Source organism: Genypterus blacodes, unplaced genomic scaffold (assembly GCF_046128005.1).
Source record: "Genypterus blacodes isolate CSIRO-AG114 ecotype Tasmania unplaced genomic scaffold, CSIRO-AGI_Gbla_v1 ptg000052l_1, whole genome shotgun sequence".
Classification (NCBI taxonomy): Eukaryota; Metazoa; Chordata; class Actinopteri; order Ophidiiformes; family Ophidiidae; genus Genypterus; species Genypterus blacodes.
Genome location: NW_027466864.1, coordinates 6,410,268 through 6,424,668, shown reverse-complemented (window position 1 = coordinate 6,424,668; position 14,401 = coordinate 6,410,268). Strand labels below are relative to the sequence as shown.

At 45.3% G+C, this 14,401-nt stretch overlaps 1 protein-coding gene across 2 annotated transcripts in view; it reads left to right on the top strand.

Moving 5' to 3' along the window:
- Nucleotides 1–14,401, top strand: part of dgkb (diacylglycerol kinase, beta) — a 50,452-nt gene that overhangs the window by 33,557 nt on the left and 2,494 nt on the right. For both annotated transcript variants that reach the window (XM_076150594.1, XM_076150593.1), the window contains 4 exons: nucleotides 6,059–6,149; nucleotides 7,196–7,391; nucleotides 11,657–11,777; nucleotides 12,011–12,071. In XM_076150594.1, coding sequence (XP_076006709.1) covers nucleotides 6,059–6,149; nucleotides 7,196–7,391; nucleotides 11,657–11,777; nucleotides 12,011–12,071 — 469 coding nt within the window. The remainder of the gene's footprint in view (nucleotides 1–6,058; nucleotides 6,150–7,195; nucleotides 7,392–11,656; nucleotides 11,778–12,010; nucleotides 12,072–14,401) is intronic.

Here is a 14,401-nt window from a genome sequence, read left to right as displayed (position 1 = left end):
TACAGCAGAACATCCTCACTGTTAGGTTCAGGTGTTTGATGTAAACATATTTCTGTAGTTGCTTCAGTAAAACTGTCAGAAAACAGAGAAAAATGTAGTATTTCATATAGAAATGACTAAGAGTAGATAAGGTTAATTATTTTCACATATTTCTTGATAAAAGCAGCTTTTTTCTTCTTCTTTGTTCTTCTAATGCAAACCAGATCTATTCATTTGTGCTGTTATTGTAAACTCATCTAGTAACTGTAGTATAGTTATTATTCATAATGTCTTCATTTATTTGTATATATGGTATTTTATTATATTTGTATTATTATTGCTCAGATCATTGAAGCTTCATTCTCTGCTGTTACACAGATCAGTTCTTATATTTGGATTTATTTCCATTTTCACTGACAGATGGACAGAAGCGTGGATTCACACACATCAGACAGATACTGGAGCTTTGAATCCAAATATAGACGTTTCAATTTAAGGCAGAAAAAAAGGGAAATGTGCATTTATGACATTTTAATCTGACAGCTGTAATCTGAACCAAATCTATACATTCTGTCACAGCTTTGACCTTAAAGAAGTTATAAATATTTAATCGGCTTTAATTACGACCAAATAACAGCATGTTGCTTTACTCAATTATGAAATGAGGAGATTTAGTTGATGAGATGCAGCGTCCACGCCACACACACACACACACACACACACACACACACACACACTCCCCCACCCCCTCTCTTTATCTCTCTCTCTCACCCCTCTTTCTTTCGCTCTCTCTCTCTTACCCTCTCTCTCTGACTCTCTGACTCTCTGACTCTCTCTCTCTCTCTCTCACCCTCTCTCTTTCATTTTCTCTCTCTCCCTCTCTCTCTCTCACTCTCGCACCCTCTCACTCTCTCTCCCCCCCCCTCTCTTTCTCTCTCCCCCCCCCTCACCCTCTCTCTCTTTCTCTCTCTCCCTCTCTCTCTCGCTCTCTCACCCTCTCTCTAACCCTCTCTCTCTTTCTCTCCCTCTCTCTCCCTCCCCTCCCTCTCTCTCTCTCTCTCTCTCTCTCTCTCTCACTCTCTCCCCGGCTCTGGTTCTATCCATCTTCTGTATTTGCACCTTGGGGTGATTACCAGGGTGTAGGTGTGAAGATTTGACACTCAGCAGATAGATTCATTTACTGCCACTGCCGGACCTGGAGGTGATAATGAGGTCGAGGATTAAAAGCAGACAATCAGTTGGCCTGTGTCGAGGGCGCCGCCGCCGCCGCCGCCGCCAACGCCGCCTCCTCCCCCCGTCGCCACTCCTCCTCCTCCATCGCCTTGTTAAAATATACTGTTCCTTTTTCTCTCATCCTTTTTTCTTGCTGATCTCTCATGTAATTACACAGTAATCTCTGACTCTGAGGGAGCGACGGAGAGAGAGAGAGAGAGAGATAGAGTCAAGGAAAGAGTGATGGAGGGGAGAGGGGAGAGGGCTTTGGAAAATGATTACAGTCTCTGAACTCCATTTCTAAACTTTGTGGCTGGTTTCTGCTCATAGGTATCCTCAGTAGCATTAGCAGCTAATGTTGCGTGTTTCTTCTTTCAGTTTGGCTCCAGAATGATTTAACCGTAAAGTAACAACCTGCTAACTCCTGTAGGTTACTGGTTAGCAAGGTGTTAGCAAGAAGCTTAGCAACACAGGCGTATCGTGGGTGTGTCACGTGATCGGATAAATACCAATAAATAAACCAAAGACTTCATTCTCACAGATGAATCAGGAAGTGGAATTTTGGCCCGTTTGTTTATTCTGACACATCAGTCTCGGCGCCTTGATGCTGGGCTGATATTTGCTCTGCGTAGTGAGGTCTATTTTTGGCCCTTAAACATCTGACGGCGCCGGCCCGTCCCTCCAGAGTGCCTTGCTGCCCCGCGCGCCCATGGGCTCTCGCCGTGCTGTGTAACCATCCTGAGTTAACCTTTCCCGAAGGCGCAGGGAAGCCCGGGCATGGCGCTCTCTTTAGCATAATGAGTATGTTCATCAAAGCTCAGCCGAGTGCGGGATGGAGCCGCCACATTCAGCACACACACACACACACACACACACACACACACACACACACACACACACACACACACCCACATGCTACTGAACGTGTGTGTCTGCATGCGTGCGTTTCCTGCTGAGCTGGGAACAGGGCCACAGGTGATAGCACTCTAAATCACTCACACACACACACACACACACACACACACACACACACACACACACACACACACACACACACACACGTTGGACCAGCCGCCCTCGGACCTCATTTGAGGATGAAATCGTTTATGTGACCAAAGTGTCGTCTATAATTAATGACCACTTGTGTGTAATTTAGAGGGATCTCACCTGTGGCCCTGTCTCCTGCTCAGTGGGACACACACACACACACACACACACACACACATAATACTTTCTAATCCTTACATAGATAGATTGAATAATGATTGAATTATGTTAATGAACCATGAGTTCATCAGAAGCTCTTCATAGTAACACACAAAATAAATAAAGTGAGGAAAATGTCCTCCTTTATCACACACACACACACACACACACATCAGATATACAAATTGTGGTGATGAACAAATTTAATATCGTCTTGATCGGTCTAAAATATAAAAATAATGAAAACCAAAAATGTGAAACTAAAATTTATTGTGAATTGTTGCTGACAGTGCCGATCACACTGAGAATCGACATCAAGCTCAGTGCAGCCGTTAGCCTCTTTGACCTTTTTGACCATTTAAAAATACAAATAAAAACAGATTCATCCGTATAACTAGCGTTCTCTTATAGATCTTAAAGCGATGTGAAGTGTTGGACTCTAAAATCTGAACCCAGTGTGTTCGCGTGCCTCATTTAGCCTCATTCTGTTGCCAAGACGATGACAGGTCTCCACCATTGGGCGGTGTAATTAGTTGACTTTTGTTTTGCGTGGCGTGTTTGACATGAGCGTCAGTGTTGTGGCAGAGAAACACACCTATGGATCATTCCGGCGTGGGTGAAACAGATGAAAGAAACACATTTTTCAGGCGCGGCGGCTGCGTCTCTGAAGGCAACACGGTGTAACGCGGCCCATTTCTCAAACTGCCAGACGCGGAGTCGCGGCACTCCAGGCGGTGTCATGTTAAACAAAACAGTGCATTGATGCAACGCGCAAAGAGTTGGTTATGTCAATGTGATATTTATCACCTCTGATCAAGAAGAAATTAGTGTGAAAATAAGGTCGTAGATCATCGCGGGTTAGATTAAATGTCAGAGGGGAAGAGGATCGATGCTGCTGTGCCGTGCGTTAAGTGTGGCCGGTGGACTGAGCATCTAGAAGGCGCCGTGGCCTCAGGACAGCCGGGCCGCTCAAGCGAATCGCCTGTGACATCTTTTAATACGCTGAAAGTCCACAGCTTGGACATCAGAACAACATATTCTCCAGATTTGCTTTGTTTAAGCTCCGATCCAGCTCAACTGTCCGTCCCCTAATCTATGTCCCCTGTCCCTGTCCCCGTCCCCGTCGCTGTGGCCGCAGCCTGTTTCCCCCTCGTGGTTTCCTCTCCAGGCCGCACGCTTTGTATTCTCCCTCTTTATTGCAGTTTTCTTTGGAATCATTTGTTTGTGCAAATAAAGCACACCTGAGAAACCTTCACCTGCAGCCCTGGAAACCCGAGCTGCTGTTGTCTTTGGCCAGCCAGCTGTGAGCACCGCAGCTCCGGCTCCAAAGTTATTATGGCAAGGCCGCTTTGCATGGACGTAGTGGAGGTGAAGTCAGAGCCGAGGCTTTTGCGGCGGCTCGGATCATGAGAACCTGCTACATACACACTCTGCTGCTCCTTTACATTCACCATCAAACCGCATTTATACTCTGCTTACTCCAGGTTCACTCTAATCTCTGCCTTATCTGCAGTAGGGACCAATACTGGGAGTATTGCGTGCAGGATTGAGTGCTTTTTACCTGGAACTACAAATTGAGATATATATTAAACCAACTTGACAGGGATTCAATGCTTTATGTTCACTTTTACTGCATTGGGCATAAAGTCAGGTTCTCCTAATCCACCTTAAAAGTATCATCTCTCTATTAATCCTAAATAAAGCCGGTGTTGGAGACGCTCCTCACTGCCTGATGAGTCCAGTGTTTGGCATTATGGGACAGATAACTAATGACTCTCCCGTTCCAGCCAATGAGATGCTCCTAATTACCTAATGAACAGCGACATGCGGTGATTTGTTGCCATGGTGCGCTTGTTAGGTTAAGTGGAGAGAATCGACAGGATGGTCAGATGTTGAGTCTTACTGTATCTGTGCTCTCAGTCTGGATGCTCCTTTCTGTCTCTTAGAGGTTTTTATCGCAGAGACATTTATGCAGGAGCTTCCTTCCTTTTTTCTGAACTATAAACTTGTGCAGAATCTGGCTTGGGAGAGGAGCATCTGGGCTTCTTTGCCACCATTATTCGGACATCTAACTGTGTTCGACTCTCTTTTTGCTCCAGAGCTCTCTGACCGACCCAGAATCTGCGTTGTTGTTGTTGTTGTTGTTGTCTTAGGCCCTGTCACCCTCCTGCCTGTGATCGTCCTCCTCTCCTCCAGTCCCTCTGCTATTGACCATGTTGCACATTATAAATCAACCGCCAGTTGGGCTACCTTGCAAGTACCCTAATGAAAGCTCATTTATAAAGTGGCTAAATGGTTCTGACAAAAGTCCTAATGAGGAAATCAATAATTCAGTGATTGTTACTCTGCTTATACTAATACGTCCCTCTTGTAGTGCTTTCAGTCCGGCTAAGAGAAGCTCATTTTTTATCGGGTTTAGTTCTGCGTGTCAGCACTGTTGTAGGTTTTTTTTCTGCCCTTGAAGCTCGGGGATAAATTGTCTGCAGTTGTTTGTGGGAATGATCAAAAGCCTGCGAGACCTCTGCTCCAGCCTGACACGGGTTTGGTTACAGACAAATGTGTGGAGTCTTTCCCTTCTTTCACCGCCTGGCAGATAACCAGCGTCTCGTATGTTCGGACATTGGTTTGATTGACTACATCCCCTCAAACCTGTGGCTAGTGAGACGACCTCTGTAAGCTCTTGGTGCGTTCAGTGTTTCGTCAAAGTATTCTAGAAATGGAAACGTGTGACTCAGCTTCGGGGTCGACTCCCTCACGATTTGCTTGGACGTCACAGTAAAGAGGCGTGGGCGTCTGGAATCTCTGAATATGCAAACATGTCCCCACTGAGCAGCACGGGCAGCCCAGGCTCTCCATTATGAAAACTGAAAAGACTGGTGGGCTTTGAGTGATTTGCATACTGTGTGTTTGCACAGTGGACCATGTTTGGCTTCTGTGTTCAGGTTCTAGGGACAAACGCTGCACATCAGTCTGTAGAGTCACACTATGATGAAAGAAAGTTGTTTCATAAACTGTCAAATGTCACAAGAAAGGTTTGATGAAAAGCCCTGTTCTGTATTTTAAATGTTCAGACCACGACTTTGCTTCTCTTCTTTTGAATGCGGTTGTTCTTGTGTTCATGTACATTTAAGAGTGTGTAATGTTCCTGAGGGGTATTAGGACAGATGGCAAGGTCATTGATCATCAGCCTGAGCAGTGGGAGTGTGTGTGCCTAAGGAAGCCGGGGGAGCAGCACCCTGGTCCTCAGTTAATTGAGGGGGCAGGTGGTTTACCCTCTTCTGCCCCTCGCTGGGCCCGAGTGTGGGGCGTGGACCTGCTGACCGCCGCACGCACACGCTCAGATGCTCGCTTAGCGGACGTCAGGTTCACAGCGATGCTAGGATACGTGATTAATGAAGCACATCATGCATTCCTCTGAGATTAATGACTGAGCGTGCGGCTGATGGTGGTAAACATGAGAGCGCCGTGTTCTCCCTGCACTTTCACACATTCTTTACTTGGAATCAAAGCGTAAATGTATTTTTCCAACTGAAGCCAGAAATACCTCCAGTATATACGAGGCTACAGACAGATGCTGCGGCAGATTTTGATGTGTAGAAAAACAGTTTCTTGTGTTTCCTCTCGGCCCCTTTACAGCATCTGTTGTCTTTTGTTTTCCCAGAACAAAGAATAAGCTGTGGTACTTTGAGTTTGGCACCTCGGAGACCTTCTCGGCCACGTGTAAGAAGCTCCACGACTTCCTGGAGGTGGAGGTAAATAAACCACATGCCTGCCTTCAAACCCAAACATACACTTCATGTTTATTTGGAATGATAGTAATAAGGAAATGAGAATACATTTTATTTGTATTTTGTTTGTCAAGCAGCAGAATTATTGTGAAAAATTAAAACAATGAAAAGTCAAAATCACACAGGATCCGATATTTGCAGATGCGTTTTGGGTCACATCCTTGATTGTATCAAACATCTTCCAACACGACTTTCATCTAAACACACCAATTGGATTTTCCAGTCAACTTTAACATCGTTACCGAACAGAACATTAGACCTGAATGACGGCAGTATTATTTCAGGTGTCCAATTAAAGCTGCGTTGGACAGTTCCAGATGTTTAAACCGCGGCGTGCTGTTAGAGACGATGCACATTTCTCGGTCATCACTGAGCCAAAAATAGCCCAAATTTGTACAAGATTTAAATTCAGCCAGACAAAGTGTTGATGTGTGAAGGCGATCTGTGAACCCCCGCCCACCACCCTCTCACTGAACTCAGTTCAACACACAGGTAATTAGCCCTACACGACCCTGCTGTGTGTGATATTGAGTGATAATGAAGATGGCGTCCATATGATTCATCTTCCCCCCTCCTTGGACCGATTAATTAGTGTCTGAGGAGAGCGAGTACGCCGATGAGAACACATCCAGGTTGGCGTAGAGTTTAGTGTTCAGGGTAATGATCACCTTCAGTACTGGCCTGATTGTTGGCTCTCACTCTGTCAACCTCTCTCCGGGTTAATTGGTTCATTAACTTCTGCTGCTGTCCACTTAAATCCACCTATCTCCAAATATGGTAAGTTTAATGTTCTCAGATAAAAGCTTTGGATTTTCCTCAGCGTGAGTCGGCCAAGACCAGAATTCCTCTCAGTTTTCCTAAGCAGCTTTCATTCAGGATCGGGATTATTTAGGAATTTAGTTTAGGAATTACAGCCAATGTCTGTGTTTCACTTGAATTTAGAAAACAAATTGGGGGATTCAAACAGTTGAACGTTGCAGTAACTTTGGCTTCTCTTTCCCTACGTAAAGTGTGATGGTGTCACTCTGGACCTCAGCAGCATTTCTTTGGAAGGCATCGCCATTCTCAACATTCCCAGCATGCACGGCGGCTCGAACCTTTGGGGCGAGAGCAAGAAGAGGCGGGGAAACCGGAAAGGGGGCAAAAAGAGCCAAGACAAGAGGACGCCGGTGTTGGACCCCAAGGAGCTCATGTTTGCAGTTCAAGGTATCTTTGACACCGACTCTCTATGGTGAGGTGATGATGAGTCTGTGTTTATTAACAATAGAATGGCGTCAGGTCTTCATCTAAATCACAATAAAAGTCAAATATCTTAGGGAAGGGCAAAGTAATAAGTACTCAATATGTCATTTAGACATTCACTAGGTTAACAAAGTGGGAATCTCTGTCCTAAAGATTCAAGGGGTTCCAATCAATGTGACGGGATTAAAGGGGATTGTATAGTTCAGCAACTCTTTCTATGTGTGTGTCTGTGCACTAGCTTGAAAGACAGACGCTGAATGCTGAGTCACTGGCTCTTGATCAGCAGCACTTTCCGAGCCCTGCAGTCAGACCTGGGCTTGTTTTTGCGACGTCACAGTAATAAGTTAGATAAGTTGGACCTTCTCTCTCCCTGAAGCACTCAGCAGACCTGCCTGTGTCCTGTGTCCTTGCTGCTATCAGGCTGCTATCATCACAGACGAGAATGTGGCCAAACTTTTCCTGAGCTCATGAATATTTCAGTGGTGACACAGTGAATCACAGGCGGTGGATTTTGTTTGCAGAGAAGGGGCGCAATCATGTCGCGGTCTGGAACTGTCACTCCTGTGTTAATGCTTCATGTGGGCACCGGTGGGCAAGGTTAGTTGATAGGAGCAGACTGTGGGCCCTGACACCATTTACATCAAAAGGAAACTCATCCATGGGAACACAAGACTCCCTGGGACTTTCAGGGTGGTTGGCTGTAGAATTCAGAAGGTTGGACCCTAGAGGAATTAACACACTAACGCCAGGCAGGCTGTAGGATTGAAGGAATCTTGTAGGTTTGCTCTCACTCAGTCTTAATGCTTTGTGATTCCTAAACGCCTCAACATGCCACAACGTATTGGCAAAACCTTTCAATCTGCTTCATCAAACGTCAATGGATTGGGACTCTGCGGCCGTGAGTCAGCAACTGCTCATCGCTCGTCTGTCTGCCTCAAATCTGGCAACCTCACTCGCCTGATTTTTTCTGAATTCAGTCAAGCAGATCGTAGAGCCCTGATATCCTGCGGAGAGGCATCCTGACTGGTGCCGCTGGTGATTGGGTTTCTCTAATGTGGCGATGTGAGTGTCAGATAAAGGTACGGCACAGAGGAGGCAGTTAGGAGATCAATTCAAAGCTCAACCTTGTTAAGCTGAACACTCCATTAATTCCTGCATGAAAATCAATCAGTTAGGTGTAAGTGGTTAAAAAGGCCACAGTCTGAACCTGGGGAGGCACTTACTGTAAGTGGGGGGTGTGTATTCCTGCGTTTGCGTCCGTCTGTGGTTGTTTTTCTGCCATGTGTGTATGTGCACGTGTGTTAACCCCTGTGTGTGTGTCTGTGTGTGTGTGAATGGGTGTGCCTTGCTTGAAGGTGCATTTGAGGTGAGCGACCCCCCTTGTCAGAACAGAGAGCGGGCGTATTCAGATGCTACGATCACATTCAGCCCAGAGGGGGCGCCGCAGAGCACAACCACACACGGATCAAACCCCTTTGGAGGGATTGTGTGTGTGTGTGTGTGTGTGTGTGTGTGTGGATGTGTGGGTGGGGAAAGGGAGGGAGGCCAGGGGGGTAAAAAAAAAAAAAAAAAACCCTGACCTTTCGGGAGCTGTTAAATCGTCCCGCTGGTGACGCCAGGAGACAAGCCCCTCAGGTGGAAGCGAATGGCTACAGAATGAATTATTTACAATGGGACTGAGGTTTTTCGGGCGGGGGGGGGGTCGGCTTGGGACTGATGCCCCATGACAGCCGCATGAAGCCTTCACTGCCTCCTCCTCCTCCTGCTGCTGATCCCGCCATTTCTCTTAAGTCTTACTTGGACTCTTTCCCATGTTGATCTTGGTCTCTCTCTCTCACTCACTCGCTCTCTCTCTTTTTCTCTCTCTCTCTCTCTTTTTCTGTCTTTCTCTCTCTTTTTCTTTCTCTCTCTTTTTCTTTCTCTCTCTCCCTCTCTCTTTCTCTCTTGCTCTCTTTTTTCTTTCTTTCTCTCTTTCTCTTTCTCTCTCTCTATCTCCCTCTCTCTTTCTCTCCCTCTCTGTCTCTCTCTCTCTCTCTCTCTCTCTCTCTCTCTCTCTCTCTCTCTCTCTCTCTCTCTCTCTCTCCTGTCACTCCACATGTATTCGTGCACTGATTGTCCCGGACAGGTTCTGTAGTTTGACAGTGACGGTGATAAGGACGCGGGTTGGATCTAATCCCGGGTCCAGCCGTCCTCGTCTCATGGTAGCGTTTGTTTTGGAGTCTTTGCGATGCTTTCATGTGCAGGAGACGCATTGATCCGTGTCTAGTATCCCTTGCTACATCACCACTCTTCAGACTGAGTGAAAACAGCCTTTTTCTTTATGACGTCCTGCACAGGGGCACTGAGTGAGCAGCACTCGCCCACACACACCCTCATCATGATGACGTAGGGAACGTTTACTGCAGGTTACATTCAGTGCTGATTCACTTTATTTTCCATCAGTTTGGCCATTTTGTGTTAATAATTCACTCTCTGTTGTTATAATGTGCTATTCTGGTGACTGTTGTTTATCTGTGGGAGGTAAACATTATGACTTATCTTTATTTGGTCATGTAGAAGCAGAATTCAATTTTGGCCTCCCAGCGTCATTTGCACCTCTCAGTACAAATGGATCAAATTGCAAAAACAAGTACAGCAATAAAAAATAATAGATTTATAAACACATTTATCTAAATACTGCAGCATCACATGAATGGAAAACAACAACCTCAGATCATCCAGATGACATCATACAGTTTGTTCTAAGATCATTTAGCTTCAAATGTTCTTTTATTTCATTCAAGTCATATTTTTTATTTTATTTTTTTATTTTTTGAGTCAGATTGTGTTTGAAAATGACTTTAATGTCTGTGACATTCATTTTCAAAAAGTAACGTTGCTAGGGACCTTAAACAGTTGAATAGTTTAAATGTCCCACATGTGTATTATAATGTTTACATAAAGCACAGAGCGTTACTCTGTCTCTGTTTGTTCTGCTCTAAAAGATTGTATGCAACTTAAGCTCCGTTATGTTATATTTCTGTCCTAACTAGTTGGTGGATGTCGCGTGGCGACGCTGTGACCTGGTGACCTTGTTATATGAGGCTCACACAGTCCCTGACCTTTGACATAGTAAAGCACTCTCGGATACACTGGGACTTTGTAGCCTGAGGCGGCTAGGAATCCCCATCCGTTTGCCTGTTGCCGTGGTAACGCCGTCCATCATATGTGTCAGCGTGGGCCTGTGTGAGCCGTTTGCGTTAGCGTGAGACGGCCGCGGTGGGGGAGCGGCTTTACAGCAGAGTGTCAGGAGGTCAACACGCTGTGTGTGTACACACTCTCATGCTCTCAGACCCCGGAAAGCTCTGCAGTCACAGCGCAGCACTGAGATACGGGCGGACGTATGCCCGTCACCATGGTGACAGCTGGACACCGCAGCTCAACGTTGACAACAACACCTCAGGACGACAGCAACGCTCCGTACGGCGCTCCTTCAGGAAGCAGAGGAGCGAAGCGGCCCAGATAAACACGGCGGCAAACTAGCGGCGTTGAAGCGTCTTTGTGACAGCGAGCAGACGCGCTCACGCTCACCGAGCGCCTAAAAATGGGACTTAGTTTCAATTAGAGTCTGCGAGCTCCCAGCAGCGAGGCAGCAGCTTCTTAATTTGTGGAGGGATGAGCCGATGGAGAGTCGGAGGCATAACGGGCCGACTGAAACAGATGGGCCCTGCGTGACACTGGGCCTCCAGCAGGGGCAAAATCAATGCTCATGACGGCAAAACAGAAGAGGAATTAATAATTATAGTTTCACAAGATTGCTTTGCATTGCCAGTGCAATCTAATTAATAGCTGTTTTGTTTGTGGCTTGTTGTTCTTGTTGCCTTTTTCACTTTCTGAACTGTAGAAATACAAATGTGAAAAAGGTGAAGAAAAGGTGAAGCGCCTCACTCTTTATGCTCTTTTGATTCTTTTATTTCTCAACTTTTATTTTCTCTCCTCGCTTTGTTTTTCTTGCTGCTCATTTTGTGGAAGAAGTAAAAGGAAAGAACGTGTTTGGTTCTCCATTAAAAGATAACAAAGAATCATTTCATGCAGTTATGAACACACATGTTGTATTATTCTTGCACTCATTTCTTAGTTTGTGGCACACAAAGCCAGAGTTGTGACTACCACAGTGGTAGCGTCACGTGACATTGTGACGGATGAAATGTGTCTGTATTGTCATTTCATTGTGTGTTTGTTTGTTTCAGACATATCAGACCAGCAGCTGGAAGTTGTGGGACTGGAAGGAGCCATGGAGATGGGTCAGATCTACACAGGGCTGAAGAGCGCAGGAAGACGCCTGGCACAGTGTTCCTCAGTGACCATCAGGTCAGATCAACATGGACTTGATTCAGTACTATTAACAGTTCATCAAAGACTAAAAGAGACTAATCAAACCTTAAGTTCTGTTCAATTTACTGATTTTAGCTGATTTGTGTTTAGAGTTTTGAAGTCTAAAGATGTGAATATGAGGCTTTCAAAACTTTAATTTCTTGTGGTTTGGATTTTTTTACCCAAATTTACTTTTAAAGTTTCCCTCCTTTCTTCTTTGTGTCCGACAGAACCAGTAAATCTCTCCCGATGCAGATTGATGGTGAGCCGTGGATGCAGACTCCCTGCACTGTAAGTCAGCAGATATCGTTGGTTATGCACCACACACACACTGTAGGTGGTGCATGTAAACTAGAGCCAGCGGACGCACATGTCTTGAAGCCGTGTGGGCTATAGAATCAATTCAAAGTCCTGCTTTCTAAAGATCTCCTTCTCTTTGTGTTTGAATTGGATCAACCTGCAGTGTCGGTTCTATGGAACTCCATTGGAGCTGCAGTGCCTCTCAGTCAGGTAGAATCTGCTTAGCAACGTCTGACTAATGAAAAGAAAGGAAAACTTCTCCAAACACTTTTATTTGAGGAGGCAGCCAGCAGGAACTCTGTCATTCAGAGCCAAGCTGCAACATTGCTGCTGGACCGTCTAACGGGATCTTAGGAGACCTGAAAGAGTTATGATTTAAATCCAAGACCCACCAGGTTGGATTGTGTTAGAACTCTGAAAGGGATAAATCAATGAGATCTATGTAATACGGTAAGGCAGACGATACTACAGGAAGGGCCAGTGAACGTCCCAACCACCACCTACAGTAGACCTGCTGAACTGTCTCACACTAGAATTGGACCAGACACTGCACAACTGCTTATCAACTATCCATGTGAGACCTGAACCCATGGACCATTACCACCAGGCACAGGTATCATAGAACATGATGTCTAAACCTCTCACAGGTTAGTTAGATACAAATATGTTCACCATTGCTTCAGGATGTTTGCCTCTGACCTTTGTCCCTGAACCCTCTGTATGTTGTCATGGATCCCTATCCTATAGTAAGTATGACCTTTGAACTGTCCTGTTGAAGTACTGGCACAGGATTCACACACACTTGTTACTTTAAGTGAAAGGTTTTGCAGACTATCTCCAAAAATGCTCCAACTTACCAAAACAAATCAATGTTATTTACGTTTAAACGTATTTCCCTTGCAAATCATTCAATTTTGTAAAATGAATCCAGCATAAATATCTGTTGTTGTTAGGAACCAGATTGTTCTTCCTGTTTGGTAGAGTCGCGCAAATCCTGCAGCTTTGTCAACTCTACTCTATGAGCACAACAAAGATGTCTGTTGCAGTCATGGGTTTTGTTCTCTTATATTCGCTCCAGAGTTCACCGCTCTGTGTTTCTGTATTCTAATTTATGATAACAAACCACTCAGTGATGCAAGTCTGACTTCGGTCTAATCCGCCAACCGTCTGTGTCCCAAACATCGACCTCGACTTGTGCAGAACTGTTTGCTCTCCTCCCAAGTCCCTTCGTTTTCTTCATACGGAACTCCTCTGTTTGTGTCGATCGCTCTCGTGTTTAGCTTTAATTACAAAGCCAGCCCTCCGACGCCACTGCAGATGAAGTGCTGTCGACATTTACATACGGCTCGCTCGGGCGACCGCGAAAAACATCCAGCGCATGACGAAACGAGTAGCTTGCAAGTGCTCTCGTGTCTGCCGGCAGGAGTTCACGGAGCAAAGTTAGGATCTGACAATAAGGTAAAACTGTGCTGAAGTGATTTCCACGCCGAGTTATTCACATGTCGGTGCTGAATTTGAATAAGTCGATCTGTCAAACGTGGGTAAAAATATCACTGTTAAAAGGGGATGTTCACCAACTAATTATTAACGGAAACAGCTATGCAAATGCTCCTCATATATAACACCATCACACACATTTGCATTTTGAACTAAAGAATGACACACATCAGCCACTCAATGGTGACAGCGTCTAGATCCATTGTTATGAACTGAAATGTACAGTTTTTAGAGGTGATTCTGTTTTTTTCGCATCGCTTGATCTTATTTCTTCTTGGTCTTTGGGCAAAAGGAACATTCTTCCTTTGTTTCTGTCTGAGAACATTAGAGGGTAAATGCTTGGTGTCCCTTCACATCCAGGTTTCCCTTTAGATCCTCCGTGTTTTTTCTTTGAAAAGGTTATCGTGTACATTCTAAAATACAGCAGAAATCTTCATTTCAATCATGTTTAATGATGACAGCAAGCCCACAAAAGAGTCAGAGTGCAACCACAATAAATGGCATCTTCTCCTTTGAAGTGAGCGTGGCCCCTTTAATGCAGATGGCAGCATTTCCTCTCCCCATTACTGCGCTCCGACTCTTAGCGCGACAGGATAATGAACTATGTGCTCATCACCAACAACCCTTGATGGTTGATATTTGTTAATCCATTGATCTGAAATTTCAACCGTTAGCAGAAATGGCATCGTCGTTGGGAAGCAGGATATTACCAGATATTACGCCGCCATAGTCCCATACGTCACCACACCACGACGCCTCGCAGCATAATACATCTTCACAGGCATTGTCTCCCAATCATGAACCCCACTCATTAGGCAGCAGCA